The sequence below is a fragment of the Nanorana parkeri genome, unplaced genomic scaffold (assembly GCF_000935625.1).
Source record: "Nanorana parkeri isolate BGI_ZX_2015 unplaced genomic scaffold, ASM93562v1 scaffold500, whole genome shotgun sequence".
In the NCBI taxonomy this organism is placed as follows: domain Eukaryota; kingdom Metazoa; phylum Chordata; class Amphibia; order Anura; family Dicroglossidae; genus Nanorana; species Nanorana parkeri.
Genome location: NW_017306768.1, coordinates 67,384 through 91,445, shown reverse-complemented (window position 1 = coordinate 91,445; position 24,062 = coordinate 67,384). Strand labels below are relative to the sequence as shown.

General features: G+C 39.4%; 1 protein-coding gene across 1 annotated transcript in view; it reads right to left on the bottom strand.

Annotated features, from left to right (window-relative positions):
- LOC108790764 (dystrophin-like) overlaps positions 1-24,062 on the bottom strand; it is a 75,331-nt gene that overhangs the window by 6,808 nt on the left and 44,461 nt on the right. The window contains exon 5 of the mRNA XM_018561105.1: positions 4,521-4,622. Within this exon, the coding sequence (XP_018416607.1) occupies positions 4,521-4,622 (102 nt within the window). The remainder of the gene's footprint in view (positions 1-4,520; positions 4,623-24,062) is intronic.

The following is a 24,062-nucleotide window of genomic DNA, read 5'->3' as shown; positions in this document are numbered from 1 at the left end:
GTCCAAGCACTGTCACGTGACCGGGGAGAGATATTACCTCTCCCCTTAGCTTCTAACCCCAGCCAACACCAGCTGCCACTTTGGATTGCAACATCAGCTGCAGACAAAGCAGAAACTTTGAGTGAGAGCTAAAATGGTCAGTATAGAATGGTGGGGGGCCCTTTACAAAGACACTGCCACTTCACCCTGCCTGGGCAAGGAGATATTGTCAAAATTTTATTTTGAGAATGAGGAGACATACTGGTGTTGGAGTGGTTAAGGAGACTCTGCTCTTTGTATATACAATACTTGTTTTTGTCCATTGTGGGTGGACTGTCTGCAGGGTATGCTGCTGCCATAAGCACAGGGATGCATGACTATGGCGCCATGGGGAGGGAACACCTGGCTGTTAGGCTCTTTCTCTGTTTCCAGTATGGGGGTTTAGCACTGTTTTTCCCCACAGTGTCTGTGGGTGGCGCTATGGACAGTGACTGTGGTGCTGGTATGGTTTCTCCCTCTAGCAGAGTGTAGGGTAAATGCAATCAGTGGTGATCCAACTTCCTCCCAAACAGACAGACCTAGAGGGGGAGGGGATGCTCATAGCCAGTGGTTACACTTGTGATCTCTGTGATTGGTTTACAGCGATCACAAGACACTCTGATTGGATCTTTTGATTTAGCCTGTAATTTACACAATGACCTGTGTCTGGTGTGCGCATCCACCCCACAAACAAAGATGTGATGATTCTAAATCCTTGTCTAGTAGAATAACTACAATGGTGGATCATTAGGTGGTTAAGCACCACATGTGCAAAGCATGTCATTGTTACTGTGTCTGGTTACCAACCATTATAAATACATGTATGTATTTATATATATATGTATGTATGTAAATATATTTGAATGAGAGGTCCAAAAGATTATATTTTTGTAAATGTAGTCATTCTACTTTTTAGATATTCCCACACAGAGGAAAAAAAATACAGCAAGGCAGAGTACACAATGCATGCAGTTTTGTGATTGAATTCTATTGCTGCAGCACGATCCTGCTTTGTTAGTAACATATTTTATGATAAATTACTTCCAGAGATGAGTCCACACTTGCTCAAATTAGTACCCCCTCAGGACAACTGTTTTCGTTTTTTTCAGTTTTCAACATTCAAAACACCAGAGTGATATGACTTTGTCCATGCGCAGATGTGAGATTGTCGACCAATAAATGTATGTGTTATTTTTTTGCTTTGTGAAACCAGAAAAGAACATAGAGAGATGCCAAGGTATGCATTGCTCATAAAAAATGTACTCAAATGTGGTATTTCAAGGTAAATTATATTGTACTTTCAGTAAAGAAACAGCCTGAGTCATTACTGTAACATTTACTGTAATGTTTTTTTGGGTGTAATGTTCACATTTTAGTTGCATGCTGTTGCATACGTTGATTATTGTTATCCATATACATATCTGTAATGCTTCCTTTTGCCATCTGACTCAGACATGTGTTTAGAATCCTTGCTACAAGACAGTTAAAGCCCAAGTAAACCCTCCAGGTGCATCAAAACTGTGTAAAAATTCTTACCATTTCTTTTTTTTCTTTGTAAAGCAGCTGCAACCTAAGTAGGAAAGCCTGCTCTGTGCCAGCAGCTGCAGAGTTGGACACTTACTCTCAATGGGGAAGAAGTGGTCTTATTGCAGAGGTCCGACATGCCCCCTTCTGAGTCAGACATATAGCTTTGCAATCAGCAAAATGCATGCATCCTGCTGATTGGAGAGCTCCAGCTCTGTTTCTGCAGGGGGCATGACGAACTTCAGACGAGAAACCAGAATTTCCACACAGAGATTTTACAGAGAACAAATATTAAGACCATGTAGACATTTTGTTTTCATACACCTGAAATATATTCAGGCAATTTAAACTTAAAGATTAATTAAACTTTGGTCTTGTTCAGTCTTACAAGTGGCTGCCATTTTCCAATCAAGTAAACAGTGAGGTTTAGCCACTAGGGTTAATTTACTAAAGGAGTAGAGAATGTTCAGTTATCAAAATGAATGTTCATTTTGCAAACTAATAGGATTATTCACAATAGGGTGAAGAGTTTGGAGAAGGCAGGAGAAGTGAACAATCTAAACCAAAATAGCTGGTTTGGAAAAATTCTCCAATTCAGTTCACTTCCTAGTTCAGATATTTTGGAGTAGTTTGTTCACTTATCCTGCCTTCTCCAAACTCTTCACCCTTTTGTGAATAACCCTGTAAATGTTCACTGAGCTTAGTAAGGTGAAACTGTGCTCCTTCCAGTCAACCAATCCGGAACAAATGTATTTCTTGGTGATATCTTTTGAACATTATTTATTTTACAAAGTGAATACAGCTACATCAGATTTACTAGCTAAACAAACAAACATTCACTTTGGAAAGTGAGCATTCACTTTGTAAGCTAAACACTTTCTACTTCTTTAGTAATTCAACCCTACTGTGTAACATTTCCAAACAGAAATAATGGCTGTACAAACACATTTACAAACTATATACAGAAACAGTAACACTAACATGCTGATTTGAATATTTAGGGGTCTAGTCACTAAGCTGCCGTAGGCAGCCGAGGGACCAACCGACCCTAAGCATAGTGAGCCGAACACTGTTCGGCTATTCACTTCAGGCTGGTACGGCTGATTCCAGCCGTATATCGGCTGAAATCACCCGTACATCGGGTGGCTTCGGCTGGCTTCGAGGCGGTCGAACATGCTCAGCATGTTCGGCCGACCCGAAGTGCAGAAGCAGTTCGACTGAGCACATCCAACATCTGGATCGGCTAAGCCGAACCTCCGGCAGGCTACTCGCTGCTGTTCGGCCTATTCTCACAGATGCCGAACAGCAGTGAATGAATAGCCGAATGATGCAATAGCTAGTTTGCTATTGGCTATTGCAAATTGAAATAGCCAATATCAATCTAGCTATGCATTCCTATGGTGATTTTTTTTTTATTCTGACTGCAGCCAACGGCTCCGATGTCAGAAAAACAAAACAAAAAAAAGAGCAGGGAAAGTGGGGGGAAGTGTTTCTCTCCCGGGAGGCCGGGAGAAGTATTTGACTCCCAGAGCGTCCGGGAGAGTAATGACAGAGGGCGTTCCTGGTTACTACGTAACCAGGGACGCCCTCTGTCATTACAGACTGAGAACAAAAGAGGCCGCTCTCAGTGTGTAATGACAGCGTCCCTGGTTAGCTGGTAACCAGGGACGCTGATCTCTCTGCAAGTGGTCGGAGCCAGTCAGTAGCAGGCTGTCCAGCAGTCAGTAGCAGGCTCAGCCGAGCAGAAGCATATGCCTTCGGCTCGACTGAGCCGCTCGGCCGACTTCGGGAGCTATACGGGCTATAGTGAATATCCCGTACAACAGCCCTTCGGTTCTACTGAACAGAAGGGGTCCTGGGGCCGAAGCTAGCCGAAGGATCAGCCAAAGCTACGGCTAGATCCTTCGGCAGCTTAGTGAATAGACCCCTTAAAGTATGTTGATGATATTGACATACAAACAGATCTGCACTCTACTGGTCAAAAGTTTTATAACACTTCACATTTTTCAGTTTTTATTGAAAATTGTGTTTAATGCCTCAATGTACAGAAATGAAAGTATAGAACAAATAAATTTAATTAGAGGTAAATCATAAACATGTTTATTAGGAAATTATACTCACTCACACCTTGGCATTCTGCAGAGAGTTTGTAAGTAAGCAAAAGTTGGAACACCTGTAGGAACTGTTTGCATACATTTTTATTACACTGTAGCTTTGTGCCAAATACATGATAACATGCATTTAGTGCATTAACCTCACCAGAATGCATGGTATTGCAGTACCTTGAGTTGTGCTGCAAAAAAGACCACAAGGAGGTGCATTGGAATGTCATTCATACTTAAGGCACAGAACCACAAGTTAGGTGTGCTGTGCGATAGTGTTCACTAAACCAGTCCTACAGGCTTAAATTACTTTTATTCAACTTGTAGAACTTTACTGCTTTCCTTTATACCATTTTAGGTTATTTGCTTGACTTAAATTTTAACGTAAACTAAAAATAATGGATAGGTTCTAAAATCTTTTGACTTGTAGATTCCCTTCAATATGTCAACAGGTGAACCAAAAGAAAAGTCTTAGGGTGGGGTAAGGGGATTGTAATTTGGACTATGACTAAATAAAGATGAGTGTTCAGTGAAGCGCATACTGGTCTATGTGAACACTGCAATTATTTGTAACCTTCAGCCTAGAATCAAAATCAATAACATTGGCTTAGTTATTGACACTTCTGTTTTGCAGCTCTGGGGTCCCCGGTTCAAATCACAGCCAGACCACTATCTGTAAGGAGTTTGCATATGCTCCCTGTGCTTGTGTGGGCTTCCTCCGGGTTCTGCAGATTCCTCCCACACTCCAAAGATGTGGCGGTAGGTTAATCATATGACCCTGGCTGATGTGAATGTATAGTATGTAAAGCACTGTGTAAGCTGTTAGCATTTAAATGCGTGCAATAAAAAACAATAACAGTGATATTGGACATTTACCTTTACAGGATGGGAATCTGATTTCTCTGCATACAGCTGATAACCCTTAGACAATAGGAATTCCACATGTGGCTTCTTAGCTGTTATAGCATCCTCTATTTCCTAAATGGAGTAAAGAAAACAGTTACTCATGAAATGCAGCATAATTATGCTAATTAAATCATAGATAATGGGTTTGAGTTCCTAAAGCAGTAGTAAAAGTTCACTTAGCTTAGTGAATAAGGTGATGCAATGTTAACTTGTCAATAGCAGTCACAGGCTAAGAAAATTAGAAAAAAATGTGTTCTTGTACATCTGCAGTAGGCAACCTCTGTACTCCAACTGTTATAGAAGTACAGATCCCATGAGGCATTCCAAGACTCCGACAGCCACTTTATGAGGCATGATGGGACTTGTAGTTTCACCACACCTGGAGTTGTGAAGTTACCTACCTCCATTGTACATGATTACATGATTAATGTGAACTGCTTCGCTATACTCGCTTTGCTAAGCGAGAATTCACTACTCCTTCATGAAATCAACTTTTTTTAATAACTTTTATTTTAGGAAATGGCAGCACTTGGACAGACACTTGCGGCCACTTGCACAGACAGATCAGCGTGAAACGTGAAATCTTCCATTGCTCACAACTTTCTGAAAATACTTGCTACTTAGTTGTCAGTGGCTTCAGTGGCTTTCAGAGTCACTGGCCCAGAACAAGCATTCACATCAAGGTAATGAAAATTAAGTCAGAACTCCTACATACATGTTCTGGGCCAGTGACTCAAAAAGTTGACAAAATATTGGCACAGCATGACAGCCAAGCAATTAGCATTTTCAGAAGGTCAGTAATGGCAGCCTCCGTATTTGCTCAGTACAGGTTTTCTGAACATTGTTAAAACACAACTCCAGCCAAAAATAACAAGGTAAAAATGAATAGGCTAGTAAAATATAACATATTCTGATTTATATATACTTTTTCCCAACAGCGCTTTTTTTCTGCCACACAATGTCCTCAGTCTGATGACCAGCATCATTCAACCCACTTCATCTGAGCCCAGGTCATCCTGGACTGACCCCCAGCCTGTTACTGGACAGTGAAAGGAAAAGAAGCACAGTGAGCTCATCTCTCTGTCAATCTCTGTCAACCTCCTCCTATCAGCATGTTTCTTTTTAGCACATCAACTGATTGGCTCTTTGTACTGCTTCTTCCTCTCATAATTAAACCCTGCTGTACAGGGACTGCAAGAGGCTGACACCATGTTAAATTTAGGTGCTTATTTAAAAAAATCTAATCATTTAATAATGTATTAATGATTAAAGAACTGCAATCATTTGTGTCTTTTATATCTGCCTAAAGTTCAGCTTTAGGGACATTGATATACTAAGTTAATATTTAAGGAACAGAGAGCATATTCTGACGTATAGTTGAATGTAGACAAAACTAAGCTTGGCATCACCATGTATGCATGCTGAGTGCTGTGCTATTAAATATTGCCTGGACCACACTCGTATAACCCCCGTGTTTGCTGTGTGTGATTAAAGATACGCGAGAGCTTTTCAATGCCGTTGTTAGAACAAATCAAGTAGCATAAGATGTATGAGCAGCAATTTTGCACATCTTAATGTGTCAAAGAGAAACATTTTAAATACATAAAACATTAACAAACTTTAATAATAGATTTTTAAAAGGCCATTTGCCAGTGGGAAGCAGAAATCATGACAGATTTTGCCTGTCAAGTAGCAATTTTTCCAAAGGTCTACAGCAAATGTGACACTGCATTAATACGCCTAGACATTAACATGAAACTAGCACTCAACCTTTGCTGCTAAACAGATTTACACTGTTTTTCGGAGGAAACTTACAGAACTACATGTTTTTAAACAGATGTTCAATAGAGTATTGCACTTTGATATCTTGGCACCATAAAAAGAAACTTTTCTCAGCCAACAAGCTACAAAAGTGCATCATTACATTTTTGAAGTACATTGATACACACTTGGCTTTACTTTGCCTCCTGCTCAGATTTTTTTGCTTTGGTAGATTTTTCCGACCTGGACAGAAGCCGCTGCTCAGAAACATGTGTAGCAATTCAGTGACACAGATATAAAAGCATGTGTGACTCCTGTTAAAAACCGGAGTGATACCTGTTGACAGCTCTATAGCAGATACTTGTTAAAGGCAGGTGACAATTAGAATAAAGCATAAGTTAAAGTTCCTACATGCTAAAAACCCATGCACTAGAGATCATTAACGGCAGGGATCAGCTAGACTGTCACAATCCTTGTTAACCTGTTTTCCTATGTTCAAAGAATGTCAGATGTTTCATATGTTTTTGAACTATTTCATATGTTTAGAGAATGTCACATGTGTCATATGTTTTTGAACTATTTTATATTAAACTTATTGTAAGCCCTCCTAACCCTATTATACTCAAATTGTAACTGTACTGTCTCCCCCATTTTGTAAAGTGCTGCACAAACTGTTGGCGTTATAATAATATAATAATAATAATAAAAAACAAATTATTGCATGACAGTTGGAAATCATACTGTATGTGACAGAACACAATAATTATATTGGTCAAACTGCTGCTAACTATTTATTATTTAATGATATACTATTTAATTATTTATGTTTGAGTATGTTGTTTTGATTTAATTATTGCTATTACTGGGACCCGGGTACTTAATTTCATTCCCTTTTATGTATAACATATTTTGGAATGATAATAAATATATCCTTATCCAGCCTGGAAATGTTCAGCCTGACTTCCATTTATGTATTGTTACACTGCAATGTAAACTTTGCAGCACATTAGCACATACATCTCAAGAATTAAATAATAAAAAAATAAATTGTACATAGGTTTTTCAGACTACAGGTATATACTCATCTACACTTATCAGATAAAACTGCTTGGTAAATCAAACATCAATCAAGAATGCAGATGGTTAAAGGTTTTAATTGTTGGGTGACCAAACATTAGGATGGCAAAGATGAGTGATATAAGCAACATAAGCAACTCTATGTGTTGAATGATTATTGGTGATAGACGTGGTGGTTACAGCTTCTTAGGAATTTACGGCATGTGAGTTTTAAAAAAGGGTGCAATAAAATTGCATGCAGAATTTGTAATTTCCATGTTTGTCCTTTGGTTAGTGTCATGAGCTGTTAGGAAAGCTAACTTCTCAAATAATCACTCTGTGCAACAGTGGCATATAGCAGTGCATATTTTAAATCTGCAATGCATTAAACTTCGGCACTACAGCTGTATTTCCTACAGCAGCAGAAGGCCATGCTGGTTTCCATTCCTGAAAATGGGGATGAAGATTAGAAAAATGTTGCCTAGTTTGCCAAGCCTTGATTTCTGCTGTGATGTGCAGATGGTAGAGTCAACAGTTGGTGTAAACAACAACTGAATCCATGAATCTAGCCTGTCTTGTCCCAACAGTTAAAGTGACACTAAACAATAATGTATTCAATTGCCCTAACTATGAACACAAATGTACCTTTTTTTGTGTATCACTCAGATGTAGATCCTTAAATCATCTGAATTTGTGTTGACACTGTCCTTTCTTCTGGAGGGTGCCTACTTTTGTTCCTCATGGTCCCTGTGTGTGTTGTAAAGTAGCCACCACTCCACGAGTCAGTACACGGTGCCCAGCTTCCTGATTGTCCAGAAAGTCGTCTCCTTGCTTCCTTGTCACTCTGCTAATCATGAAGCCAGATGGTGAGTCTTTACACGCCGTCTGACTTCCCGGCTAATCAGGAAGCCAGGTAGTGAGTCATTGCACACCGCCTAGCTTCCTTAATAGGACTTACGGTATTGGTATCGCTGAGTACGGGAACAAATATATCGGTACTCATACTCGATACCGAAAAAAACGTATGGGTGCATCCCTATCTAATATGACTATTTGTTACAAATAGGAACCCTGGCGGGACATCCCTTATGTCCCCCCTATGTGAAAACCATGTATGCTTCTCTGCTGGTTGTGGTAGAATGTGAATTGGTATGTAACCATCGATATATATCTGTGTTAACTCATCAACAAGTAAGTGATATATGTTTTGATGTACTTGTGATATTTTGCTATAGTTTTCCTTTGAGGTGTATAGCCAGGGCAGCCATCAGGGGGGTACGGCCGATACTCATGTAAGGGGCCCAGGCAGCCTGGGGGGCCCGCCCGGGTCCCTTACATGACTATCGGCCAACGGTGAAGGGCGAGGAGGCGGAGGACTGGCCCTAGCAGCGCTGCTGCTCGTCTAATGTCGGACTGGCCGGAAGTGACGTCACGCTAGTGACGTGACGTCACTTCTGGCCTGTCCGGCGGCAGACAAGGCCACGTGTGCAGGTAAGAGGAGCTAGGAAAGTAGGAAGGAAAGGAGGGATGCAGCCCTGACCAGCCCACCTGAGACCCCTTCAGAGCCCACCATAGACAGTCTCAGATGGGCTGTGCAGCATCTATGGTGGGGTCTGCAGGGTCACTCTCAGGTGGGTCCTGTGTCCAGTGCGTCGCTAAGCCCTGCGTCCAGCACGTCACTAAGCCCGTGTCCAGCGGCGGTGGGCCCACCCTAAAGCCGTGTAAGGGGCCCCAAAATTTCTGACGGCTGCCCTGTGTATAGCACTGACTACTTGGGAACTCCAGGTACCCCTATTAACCTTTAGAAGCACAGAAGTGCGAAACGCATTGAGAAAGAGAATCCGTACCTACACTAACTACACTGAATTATGATTCTGGCAATTATTCCAATAATATGTGATCATATGTTTTGATATCAATGTAGTAGGTCCGGGGGGCATCCTTAATTACTAAAATATGTTGGTATGTAAATGATGGTCTATATACTTGTGTGTTGATACAGTATATTGTGGTTAATGGTACTTTGTATTTTTTGGCTAAACTTTGATGATGTAGGGGTGTGATGTCGCAAGTTTTTTGGAATCCTATCCAAACTTATATGAATCATAAACAAGTAAAAAGCCAGCAATGTCCTTCAAAACTTGTGGTAATCTTGAATCCAATGGATATTGCGCTCTCTCTCATTTTTTCTAGAAATAATTGTGGGCAAACACTATTAAATGCATTGATGTCAGTTGTGATTGTTTAGAATTAACAATATGTTATTGTTACAAGCAACTACTTTTATATGGTTGCCTGTAGAAATTGCTATGAAAGTTCACCTGGCCATAGAATACCATGTAAATGTATACCACCTGCAGAACAAATATATTTTCTGAAGACCTTTAGGGGTTAAATCTTGGTCTAGCTGCCAGTCACCTATTTAGAAATTAAGGTTGATAGATGGAAAACAAAACATAGTGCATCCAGTTACTTTTTCTCATTTCCATCATGCTGGGGAATTTTCTTTTATTTATCGACAATTAGGTTTACCGGACCCTAGCTACACACCTAATTCTCTTTCTAACTGCAAGCTGTCAGCTTTATAATGGAGTGATTGACAAGGAATGGCATTTGTTACACTGTTATTCCAGAGAAAGCCTATACGTGCCTAAGACAAAAGCATTTATTTTCAGCATTGCCTTTTCGCTCTTTCCCAACAAATGTTAATCAGGTTTAGCAGTCATGACAACCAACCTCATTTTAATATTTATCAAAAATCTTATCAAATCTAGGGTTTGTATTAAAAAAACTGTATTATCACCTTTGCCTTTACTACACACAAAAAAAGAAAGTCAAGGATTTTGTTCGCTTTTGGGAAACATTTTCTTTCAATCTGCTATTATACTTCCGTATTTATTTAATTGCAGTTTTTAGAAACAAATATTGCATATTAGGGGGCTCTAAGGATAACCACACTGTACAATATGTAATTAGTAAGAGTACCATTTAACTACTAAGAAATGACATGCTTTAAAAATCTAGTGATATGCTCTATAAGATTGTCACCCAGATCATGACGAGCACCCATACCTTTCTATGTCACAGAACACTTACAAAAATGCTTATAGGAGTGAAAAACGCTGCTGCCGGTGGTTTATAATAGATGCTAATCCTACCATTTTCCCATCAACTTTTATGTGAAAAAATCCAAGGCATGAAGATGATCCACAGGGAAGAATAGTAATACACCAAAATCAATATTTCTCTAAGCATGGGTGCATTTCTTGCACAAATAGGATTTGAATATGAATAACTAAAGGGTCTATTCACGAAGCTGCCGAAGGATCTGGCCGTAGCTTCGGCCAATCCTTCGGCTAGCTTCGGCCCCAGGACCCCTTTGGTTCAGTAGAACCGAAGGGGTGCTGTACGGGCTATTCACAATAGCCCGTACAATTCCCGATCATGGCCGAGCGGCTCAGCCGAGCCGAACGCATATGCATCGGCTCGGCTGAGCCGTGCTGAAAGCCGAAGCTGGCCGAGCGGCCGGCCATTGGCCGGCCGACAGCCTGCTTCTGACAGCTGGGCGGAGCCAGCCGTGATCTTACGGCTGGCTCCGGCCACTTGCAGAGAGATCAGCGTCCCTGGTTACCTGCTAACCAGGGACACTGATCTCCAAACAGCTAACTCTCCCTGGCCCCCCGGGAGTCTCATGCTCCCGGCTGCCCAGGAAAGAAACACTGCTGTGTCTTTTTTTCTTTATTCTGACATGAGAGATGTCAGAATAGAAAAGAAAAAAAAATGTCCTGAATAAAGAAAAAAAAGACACAGCAGTGTTTCTCTCCTGGGCGGCCGCGGGCGGGAGGCTCCCTGAGTGCCCGGGAGGGGGGTTTTTTCTTTTTTTTTGACAGCAGCAGAGTCGCCGGACAATAGGAAACTATTGGGCGGAGTAGCTGCCACTCCGCACAATCGTTTTCTATTTATTTTTTAACCTTTTTTAACTCTTTTTCTTTAAGAATAGGCCGAACAGCAGTGAGAAGCCTGCCGGAGGTTCGGCTCAGCCGATCCAGATGTTGGATCGGCTGAGTCAAACTCCTTCTGCACTTCGAGTCGGCCCAACATGCTAAGCATGTTGGGCCGACCCAAAGCCACATGAAGCAAGCCGATGTACGGCTGATTTCAGCTGATGTACGGCTGAAATCCGCCGTGCCAGCCTGAAGTGAATAGCCGAACAGTGTTCGGCTCACTTCACTTCAGGTCGGTCATTCACTCGGCTGCCTACGGCAGCTTAGTGAATAGACCCCTAAATGTGCCGAGCTACAACAATGATCAGATATAAAGAGTATAAAAAAATCAGTGACTCAAACAAATGTCAGTGAAAAAATCAATCAGGTGTAAAGTCTTTAAATCTTCATAACTCTGCAAAAATGTCCAAATATAGCAACTGTGATGAATATTTCTTGTTCCTTCACCAAATGCACCACGTGCACCACACCAGATATAGTGGAGCTCACCTTATTGATAGACCCCAGCAAGAGGTCAAATAAAGCAATTCCCTTCTTAACCAAAAAAAGAAACAGGTTGGATCTTTAGATCAGGTACCCTGAAACTCATGGGCATGAACCTGGAGTTTGATCTCAATTGCTTTATAGCCAATTCTTGAATTTTTAATTCTTGACTTTGTAGGCATATCTATGTGGTTGCGGGTGATCATGCACATGCACTGTTGTGCATTTATTCTGTTGGCATATATTTTGTTATGTTTAGCTTTCTGTAGAGGGGTTATGATATGTATACCTTTACATGTATGCCTTATTTTTACATATATTTTATATGTAATATATATATATATATCTTTTTCCTAAGGGCATAGATGTTGTATTGCTATGTTTTTATAGTGTATACGGTAGACACTGACTGTTTCGATTCTTGAGAAGGGCAGTCTGGTCTATTCAGTGAATGGTGGTAAGTGGGAGTGTTTCCTGATTATAGATGTGACTATATATATGTGATCTAGAACGTCAGATGCTCCTGATCCCTGAGGACGTCACGCTGGATGTAAGGCACATAGGGCGGAGCATTTTACGTCACATTGATCTCTACGACTGACGGCCGCAGTCATTTGAAACTCTTGCACATACTCTTAAGAGAGAGTCAATGCTATGTTACCGCTGCTTTTTTTGTTAGTAATTTTCTTTTAATAAATCATACTCTGTTTGGATGGTACACACTATGGTGTTTGCTTTCTTTTTTGGGTCAACACGATCCTGGCATTGACACCTTATACTGAGGAGGCCTATAGATCGATAAAGATTGGAGGTTATTGCTTTCCTATTAAAGAAGTGTTACACACATCTGTTTGCTGGTCTGATAACACCATTGGAGGACATCTGTGAGCGATTGGAGCTGAGGGCCCCCTCCCCTGGTTAAGAAGGGAATTGCCTTATTTGACCTCTTGCAGGGGTCTATCAATAAGGTGAGCACCCCTATATCTGGTGTGGTGCACATGGTGCATTTGGTGAAGGAACAAGAAATATTCATCACAGTTGCTATATTTGGACATTTTTGCAGAGTTATGAAGATTTAAAGACTTTACACCTGATTGATTTTTTCACTGACATTTGTTTGAGTCACTGATTTTTTTATACTCTTTATATCTGATCATTGTTGTAGCTCGGCACATTTAGTTATTCATTTTTCACGTATACACACTCACAGTGGGTGGGTGTACATTCCAGTGCCTTGTAGCTGTTAGCTTGCTTATTGGCGCAGTTCATTTTCTACATATAGGATTTGAATATGACATATTCTCCAAAAAGTCAGAGAAAAGATTGCCTGAAACAGCAAGAAATATGACAGGAGACAAGAGAAACATCACCCATGATAACCTTAAAAGAAAAGTGACTTGCCCTTCCTCATATACTCATATATTTTTTGAAATGCAAAGTATGAATCAGACCTGGATAATAATGGTAAAAATATTTGCCAGATGAACACCCATATTGCCTAATATAATACAAAACAAACATGTATTTACATGAGCAGTAAGTTCAGCAAAAACGATCACATAAGCCTATTTTATTTTAACTTATGAATAAATATAAACAGATTGTCTCAATACGGAGTCTTTCATGTATTTAATAAATGTTCACATTGCAAATTTAAGCTAAAAAAAGCTAATTAATATGGATTTTGAAGTTCATAATGTGTATGCTGATTAATGGTAAAATAGAATTAAAAGTGAGTATTTAATACACACAATATGCTCACAGTTTCTCATTATGCCTCAGATAATATTTTGATTTATGCAAATAATTTAAACCTTATGACTATTTTGGAAAATAAATAACAGGTACTGACTGCATGGAAATAATACAGCAAAAAGAAAACAACCTTACTCAAAAAAGTGTCTGAATAAAAAATCTGTTTCCCTGGAGCGGCCATTTAAATTCTGTAATTTTTCTAAAAGTGATTCCATATCATGAACGGTTTTTCATTTAAGACACACTGATAAAAAAAATGCCCAGTGTGGTCCAGTCTGAAATGTAGAAATCTTGCTAAGTAAACAATTTTGTCTGTCACATACAGATAGTAAACACCATTAGATTGGGGCATACAAGGATCACACTACATGTATGAAAAGCACCTTTTGTTTTTCTAAGTGTATTTGTACCTGTGTACTTCTCCTTTACCTATACCAACATACAGTATATATAGGCAAATAATTGCCTACATTGCCATATACATACATACTGTATACACATAATATTTAAATGCATTAGTGTAAACTATTTATTTGACCATGTAGGATAACGTTAAGGTTTTATGCAGGTTCCCTTCTTCCCAGCAGTACCCTTTTTTCTCCATCCCATGCTGTTCCCTCCACCTAAGCCCAAAAATGTATTCAGTGATCCATACGGTGTTAAAACTGTGCAAAAAACAAAAACTATGTACCTAAAAAAGCTCCTTCCATAAGATCAATGAAATTTATGACTCTGGGATCCGCATACCTTAAACATGATCATATATCAATAAAATATGAAACACCCATTGCACATATTTGTCCTGGTGTTCTTCTAATAAATATATAAAATGTTTTCTGCACTCCTATATAATAGATATCTGAATCATTCTCGCACTCATATCAATAGATGTCGTTTTTTTGTAGTCATTCTTTCCATCACATATGTAGGCTGTAGTCAATCCATCCAGGTGTTGAAAGGGTACTCAGATATTCATATATCAGTGATTGATTAAATTAATTCATAGAGAGTTTGGTCATGGTTTAGATATAACATGGTCATTGTCATGGTCAAAAAAGCCTTGTTAGAGATGTCAATTCATATATTGTTGTTAACTTATTGATCCAACATGATACTGATCATCTCATAAATCGACTCATGATGAAAACTTAAAGTGCACGTGCAGTTCTATTATATAGTACTCCATGCCAAAATAGAGTACCTTGTTTCCTTAGTAATGTGGCGAAAATGTTATTTCTTACGTGCGTATCAAATTTCTTTTTGGGGTGCGGTGAAGTGGCATAATTTTTTACACATGTATTTTACTATTCTTTAAGGTGCCTCACACACCTTCTGTGAATAAACATATGCAACCAATGCACAATCCATCCATTGTATGGGCAAACGTTATATGCTTTGTGTAAAAGCAATGTCCATATGTTTGAGCCATGTAACAAGCTTTTAGTTAATATATGGAACGTTGTTGCTAGCCTCAATTAAATCGACAAAAAAAAGCTCATAGCACATTTTCCATTATCAGAAGCCAGTTCCAATCAACATCTTCACTGATAAGCAGGCTATTCTCTATGATGGGCTCAAGCATAGCAAATATTCAAAGCTTTATAGGTATGCATGTACTCATCTGCCAAACACAAGAGCATCGGATATAAGGTCATGACCATCACTTATCACCTTTAACTCATTTAATTCCCTCCAGGAACTTCCTCAGTAGGAGTGTGATCAGTGGTTTGACTAATCAAACCCCTTCTAAGGAAGTTTCTAGAGGGAATGAAATGCGTTAAGGGTGATGGGTGATGCTCATAACCTGGTATCCGATGTTCCAGTGTTTGGCAAATGGTGTATAGAGTTGTGGTACTTCTCTCAGTCTATATGAGAAATACCTAGGAGATGATCAGTATCCTGTTGGGTCAATATGTTAACAACAATACATGGATTGACATCTATAACAAGGCTTTTTTGACCGTGACAATGACCATGTTATATTTAAATCATGACCATACTCTCTACAAATGCATTTCATTAATCACTGATATATGAATATCTGAGTAACCTTTCAACACCTGGATGAATTGACTACAGCCTATATATGTGCTGGATAGAATGCGGAAAAAAAACTACATCTATTGACGAGTGCGGGAATGTTTAATATATTTATTAGAGGATCACCGGGACAGATATGTGCAATGGATGTTTCATCTTTTATTGATATATGATCATGTTTTATGTATGCGGATACCAGAGTAATACATTTAATTGATCTTATAGGGGGAGCTTTTTTAGGTATGTAGTTTAAGTTTGTAGTTTTTACATTTATGAAATATGGTTAAAAATAAATAGTATTACTAAAATTCTTAAGGATTCTCTCTATGTGGATTTTTTTTCTGTCCTGGGATCTCCAGTTGATAACAGGGTATTTGTTGCTTTTTTAAAATATTAGGAGGAGTTAGGTATTAAACCCGGGACATAAAAAATAACATATATTATTAGATGCTTATTTGATTATATTCACCCACCAATTGCTCTCTTTTCTATATAATTATATCTATATGTCTATCTCTTTATCTATCTATCTATCTATCTATCTATCTATCTATCTATCTATCTATCTATCTATCCACCTATTTATCAATCAAAGGATACATTATGATATGCAAATTGCAGAAGATCATAAAATAGGAACAAAATAAAAAAAGAGAATACCATCTGCATTAGGTTACATGATTTGCTCATATAGTAGTAACTGCACTATGCACAACTCAACTCATTTAACAAGCATATGTGGCATATGTGTGTCACTGCTGGTGCATTGCGCTAAACTGCAAAAAAAGGTATGTTTTCCACATCTTAGAAAAAGACAAGCAACAATTCTGTTCTTATACTAAAGTCCTTTAACAGCTTTTTCACGTTTTTTTGTTGGTAATCATTTCTCTTTTTTTCTCAATTAAACAGGACCAATAACTAATACCAGGATTAATGTACCATGTTGATATATACCCATACGCTTCTCTCAGAGCGTATCCAGCCTGCATAATAGAATGGACTAATAAAGCCACGGCTTCTAATGTTTTACTTATTACTGCTGTACAGAATGCCTGTAGCATGGCTTATATCTGTTCTATGCCAAGCGAGGTACAGTTATTAAATACATGAAAGCTTTAGCAGATTTAAATCTACTGACATCAATTCCACTGTCCAGACAATGAAGAAAACATTTTTGTATGGCAGCAAATGTACAAGGATTGTTGAAATCCAAAGTAGTAGTATTTAGAACAGTGACTCCAAACTCATAGCCTTAACAGTCACGCATATTTCTTAGCTATATCTAATGCAGCTCTCAATGAGATCTTTGCAGGGTGTCAGCTTTTTTGTATTGTTTATCAGAACACCTGATATATTTATACTTTTTATATGTTTGAATTTTCCTGCCAGACTTTACTTCAGTTTTAAATGCCCATCTCCTCTGATTTGGTTGAACAGAACCCCAAACCTACTTTGCCTGAGAATTTTAGGCCTGCAAATCAGAGATTTAACCAAAATTACATTTGATGCAGATTTAAGGATCTTTGAAGGTGAAATGTGTATACTGTATATACATTCCAATCTAATACTTTAATGCTAATATTCCATTCTAATCATTAAATGGTATTATTATTATTGTTATTATCATTATAATTATTACCATTAAGATGATGAATAAAAAAAGAATAGAATACCATTAAAATCCAATATTATTACGGCACCTGAAGAATCAAAACGATGGAAATACTTGTATTTACATTAAATATATTCTTGATGTTTTAAATAAGAGATCAATAACATACAGGGATATTACATATGGGGAATATTGCAGTGCTTTCCATACATGGATTTTTATTCTGCGTACATGGCTTCTCATTTCTTTACTAAGCCCTGTAAGTCAATAATGCAATACACGTGAAAAAGATCCAAAGATTTTACGAGTTCACTAAGCCATATGCATTTGATACAGCCTAATGCATTTTCATTAATGAAATCCAATCTCCTGACATATTGTTCCATGCTTCCCATTTAAGCCAATTTAATTGCTATTTTAAATGTGGTAATAGAGTTTGTTGTCATGTCATTCATTTTAGCATTTAAAAATGTGGAAATATCTAGCTCAGCAAATATTTTAGTACATTTCAAAGAAATAATTGCTATTTGGATGGGGTATATAGGTTTGTATGTTCCTGGTAAGAATAGCACACTGTCATACCTATTCTCAGAAGATTATGTTTCTAGTGATTATATCATCAGCCAAATTGGAACCTGATGAACTGTATGCTGTATATACAGAATTAACTCAATTTTATACTGGAGTTGGCAACCAGGGACTCAGGACATGATTCACTGAAGCTTTCATTTGAAATTTTCTTTAACCCTGAAAAGGCCCAAATTGTGCTGGGTCAATGATAAATGTTTAAACTTAGGTTAAATGTAAGAATTAAAAATATATACTGTATTCCAATATTACATAGTGCCTAGAAACAAATCTTTTATTCTTTGCGTACAGAATTTAAAGTGTATCTGTGTTTTGTCCATGCAGGGCAAAGCAGAAGATTCACTTTACTGCAGACTTGCACAGATGCATGCCCTTATCTTTTCTTCATTCAGCACTCCAGTTAGCCAGTAGTAAGCAAAGTCCTGTGTAATCTACAAGCCACCGCTTACACCGGGTTCTGTACTCTCATGTGAAACTGCTAATTGGCCAAGGGCAGTCACATGGAATGAATGACATACTCCTCAATACACATCCTTTTTATTCTATAGTAACAGACTTATTCTCCCATTACCAATACTTCATAAGTTTCAGTTAAAAAAAGTTTAAGAAAAATTAGCTTTTGGTGATTTCCTTGACTTACATCGAAGAGTCTATTCACAAAGCTAGCTGATGGATCAGCCGTAACTTCGGCTGATCCTTTGGCTAGCTTCGGTTGCAGGGGCCCTTCAGTTCAGTCGAACCAAAGGGCTGGTGTACAGCCTAAGGCAGCCGAGTGGCTCAGCCGAGCCAAACCCATACACTTTGGCTCAGCTGAGCCGTAGTGATACCTGAAGCGTGGAGAACAGTCTTCCAAAGCCGACCGATCTCCGTGCAAATGACAGCTGGGAGGAGATCAGCAGTGGTGATCTCACACCTGGCCCCGCCCAGTTGTAATGACAGATCAGCATCCCCAAATGACCTGGGGACGCTGAACTGTCATTAAACAATGACAACTTGGCAGGGCCACCCCGTTGATATTCATTGTCCAGGACCTGCTAGAAGACTCTAGCAGGTGCCGGCCAATATCAAACAGTTGGGTGGAGCTGGCTGTCACTGCTGGCTCCGCCCAATCGTTTTTTGTTTTTTTCCCCTTTTTAGATTTAACATTTATTTCGAGCTGAATGTGAATAGGGGCGAACGGCAGCAGGTGAGCTGCCGGAGCTTCGGCTCTGCCGATCCAGATGTTGGATTGGCTGAGTTGAAGTCCTTCTGCACTTCAGCTCAGCGGAACATGCAGAGCATGTTCAGCTGACCAAAGTGTAGACGAAGGCAGCCTGATGTAAGTGTAGACGAAGGCAGCCTGATGCAGCTGATTTCAGCCGATGTACAGCTGAAATCAGCCGTACAAGCCTGAAGTGAATAGCTGAACAGCGTTCGTCTCACTTCACTTCGGGTGGATTATTCCTTCGGCAGCTTTGTGAATAACCCTGTGAATGTCAGAATGCAGGGTTTCTTAAATGGATTCAACTATATGCCCTTAATACAAGTATAAATGTCAATATCTACCAAGAATACTCATTAACATTACTTGTCTGTATCACCTGAGGTTCTATACATGGTTTTCAACAAATAAAATGTTTTACGAATTATGCTTATTTAATTTTAATTATTATTTACTACTAAAAACTTGAGTTTTGGGAATGCACAATCCAATTTAAGATCTGCTACTCTACTCTAAAACTGAGAGCTATAATATTCCCCTCCCCTTCAATGTTTATATGTATCTTTGCAAAATTTAGTTCTCTTGTTTTGAAATTTCTATGGGAAAGCAAGAGACCCAGGATTGTGTACAGGCTGAAATGTTAATGTCAAATAGCTAAGTGCTATCAAGTGACATGTGCAACCTGCCCTTTTCCATGCTACATTCAACACACCCCTATGGACCTCCTTAAAAGCATATGCTTACACCAATACCAGGGTTCATAATTTACTCCGGCTACCACCAAAGAAAAGGGGTCTGATTAAAAATCACATATTAACCCAATCTCTGCAATTATTGGACCAGATCAAGCTTAAAGGACAACTTATCTCACACACCCTTGCTCTCTATTATAGAAATCCCTCTGTTTCCTGTGAGTATCAATGACCCCTTAGCTGTCTTATAGTGGGTCAGCTGCCCCTGATCAAGCAAGGAAATTATGTCCCATTTCACCCTTGCTCTCTATTATGGAAAGCCCTCTGTTTCCTGTGAGTATCAATGACCCCTTAGCTGTCTTATAGTGGGTCAGCAGCCCCTGATCAAGCAAGGAAATTATGTCCCATTTCAAAAGCTGAGAGAAAAAGTCAGTATTCCACCTCGAGAATTATATCATGAACTCCAAATGAAACATTTTCTCTCCTTCCTTGGCATTCCACCACAGAAATGTGGCAATGATCCCAAATCCCTGGGTATGATATCTCAACTATACCGTCAGCTCAATGTGTCCTCAACAGTTTCTCCCTCTTCTTATGCTGCCATATGGGAAGAGGACTTACATATAACCATATCTCCAGAATCCTGGGACTCTATCTGGCTGGACATTTCTAAATGTTCTGGCAGTTGAAGCCAATTAAAAGCTATTGCTTCACAGGTATTTGGTATATTCCCACATCTCAAAGGCACTCCCAAACTACACACCTACTTGTTTTAGACACTTATAATCACTAGACACTTATAATCACAAATGTTTGGAATGCCCAAAGGTCCAGACTTTATGGCCAAAGGTGTATGATACAATCAAAGTAGTGTTGGCCATGTATCTGCCTAAACATCCCATGGAAGCCCTATTTGGCAATCACCCCAGCAGCCTGCAGTAGATACTAATTTACACTTTTAGAGAATTAAAAAATAGAGTCACTCAAATTATATTCTTTGAAAGCTAACCACCATACAAAAGCATACAATGGATATGTTTCATCTAATCTGATCTCCCTGGTTAGACAAACATTTGCTGCCCACTTTCAGCTTCCAATCTCTACTTATTTGAGGATCAGGAGAGCCCTCTATTAAGTAGCTCCATCATCCTGGGAAACGTTCCTCCCAGCTCACTCCTTCCCCTAACTCCCGTCCCTCAATCTTCCCTTTTTCTCACACCTTTCTACTGTGTACCTGCCTCCCCTCTTTTCTAACTCTTCCTTGCCCTCTCCCTTTATCTTACTCCCCCCATCCCCAAGATTTGCCTGATTCTTTTATTTACAAATAAGTGTATTTGCTCTCTGTAACACTTACTGGCAAGCATTGTGTAGTTGTGCTCAGCATATGGTGGCTGATGCAGGAAACTCCAGACAGGCAACTGTGGCCTGATTCATTCAATCTTTATAAATAGAATCCAATATATATTTTCACTACCATTTGTAGGTTTAACATCTAGATTTAGTGCATCACTAAATCACATTTAGATATCACATTTAGTGCATTAAGCCAGGTAAATTACAGCTGTCTATCTCTTACTCATGTAAAATTCCTAATATTAAAGTATGCATAATGTCAGTAGTGTAAGGGAAGCATAGTATACTGGCATTTGTATGCAGACAAGAGGACTAGGACAGATTACTTTTACAACTACTCTATCTGGACACACACAAGTCACTATTAAAAGCACTTGTCTAGTAGCATTGTAATCTGCTTTGAACTGTATTAATTTGAAAAAGAGATCTGCAAACAGGCCAGACATTGATCTCTGAGAATAAAAGAGCAGAGCAAATTGTCAACTATTCCCCCCTCTTTATTGGCAGTTCTGTTTGAGTTTTGCATCTTACATATTCCTATTTTACCCTTAGACACTAATTATAACTGCAGGTTGTTAGAAACACGAGTAAATGTGCAACAAATGTAACACCAGATAACAACCTGAACATATTTAACAAATCTTCCTATTTTCCATTCTGTTATGTGTCTGTTTATTTTTAGCCTGGCACAATGGGAATTAGAAGGCAATAACAAGTATTACAAATCACTTACAATAGATAACACAACAGGTCATAAAGATTCTGCTACTGGAACAGATTGACTGCTTATCTCAGATGAACATGTGCCAATCCTGAGAGTATTCAAAGAGTCTCTTGGTACAGGTCAGAACTGTACAATCAGGCTGAAATATGACTCTAGTAATGGAAAACTTTAAACGATAATCATACAGCATCTCAGAGAAATACCTCTGTTGAACTATACAAAATTAATTTTTACACGCAGTACAAATAAACTTGTGATCTCATTATATGTAAAGCGTTAGTTCAAGCAAAGATGATATTTCAGCTTTTGTTTGATGCTGAAGCTTTTAATCACCTAATGGTTTTTTTATGTTTCTTGGAGACTCCATTGTGAAATTTCTTAGCATTGGTGTCCTGCTCTTCAGATCTGCTGTGGCATTTACAAAGGGATGCTATGCTCCTTGATTGGTCATTTATTTTATATTATGAATAATACAACCGGAAGAGTTAGAACACCTGGAAAAACCCCTGCTGAATCTCCAAGGTAGGGAATATCAGAACTAGTAGGTAATGTGGATATACTGTATCACATTGCTGTAGTCCCCAAGAGATGTTATGGTGGATAACAGAAATGCACCTAATAACTGAAATAAAAATGGTATTTAGGCTTCTTATTTTGTATTTTTAAACATTGCTGATTTCTGCAATTAATTGAATTCATTCACTTCTAAAATGTTTTCTAGACAACTGTCTCCGTAACGGTGCATTTTCTTTAACAATAAGCAACTGGGAGCAATCAAAGACTATCACTGATCCTTAAAGTTGTCTAGCAAACAGGCATATGTATACCCTAACAATGAACTTATTTGCTCCCTTTTGATCTGCTAAATATACTAAGAAGCTCACTCACAAAGCTGCGGAAAGCAGCTGAGTGAATAACCGAGCCGTAGTGCAGTGAGCGAACAACGTTCGGCTATTCACTGCGGCTCAGTACGGCTGATTTTAGCTGTACATCTGCTGCCTTCGGCTGCACTTCGGTCAACTGAACATGCTCGGCATGTTCGGCTGAGCCGAAGTGCAGAAGGACTTCAACTCAGCCGATCCAACATGTGGATCGGCTGAGCTGCAGCTCCGGCAGCTCACTCGCTGCCGTTCGCCCCTATTCACATAAGGCAGTGAGTGAATAGCCGAATGCCGCCGAGAGGCATTCAGCTCTTCTATTCTGCTTGGTACCTCTGTGGTCTCCCTTTTGATCTGCTAAATATACTAAGAAGCTCACTCACAAAGCTGCGGAAAGCAGCTGAGTGAATAACCGAGCCGTAGTGCAGTGAGCGAACAACGTTCGGCTATTCACTGCGGCTCAGTACGGCTGATTTTAGCTGTACATCTGCTGCCTTCGGCTGCACTTCGGTCAACTGAACAGGCTCGGCATGTTCGGCTGAGCCGAAGTGCAGAAGGACTTCAACTCAGCCGATCCAACATGTGGATCGGCTGAGCTGCAGCTCCGGCAGCTCACTCGCTGCCGTTCGCCCCTATTCACATAAGGCAGTGAGTGAATAGCCGAATGCCGCCGAGAGGCATTCAGCTCTTCTATTCTGCTTGGTACCTCTGTGGTACCGAGCAGAATAGCAAATAGTGAAAAAAGTTGAAAAAAACAAGTTAAAAACATTAAAAAAATGTAAAGAAATATTACATTAAAAAAATTGGGCGGAGCTAGCAGGGACTGTTTCCTATTGGCCGGACATATGAATAACAACTGGGTGGAGCCGGCCTTGACATCACAGCCAGCTTCGCCCAGTTGTCATTGTTTGACCTCCCTGGCGGTATTCCCGAGTCTGGCTCGGGGTTAATTTTCCATACCAGGAGCGGTAACCCCGAGCCAGACTCGGGACTGCAGAGAAAAGTGACACTCACCTTGTCCCTGCGAGCCCGCGGCGTCCTCTGCTGTACGTGGCCCGAAAACGAAACTAAAAGTCGGATGCGAAAAGAAGTGAAAAGTTGTAATGTACACAGAATACACACAATACAATGTAACCTGCTATGATTACACTTATGTATCAAACTATTTCACTTCAATTTTGTCTCTAGAGCTTTGTCCAGTGCCTTGCCTGACACTTTTTCACAATTTTAAGAAATTAAAATATAATAAATAATTATAAAAAATTATAATAAAATAATTTAAAAAATGGTCCAGTAAATGGGAATTCTGGGGGCGTTGCCTGATCCGTACCACAGTAAATAGGGTACCAAGTTCGCACATCACTG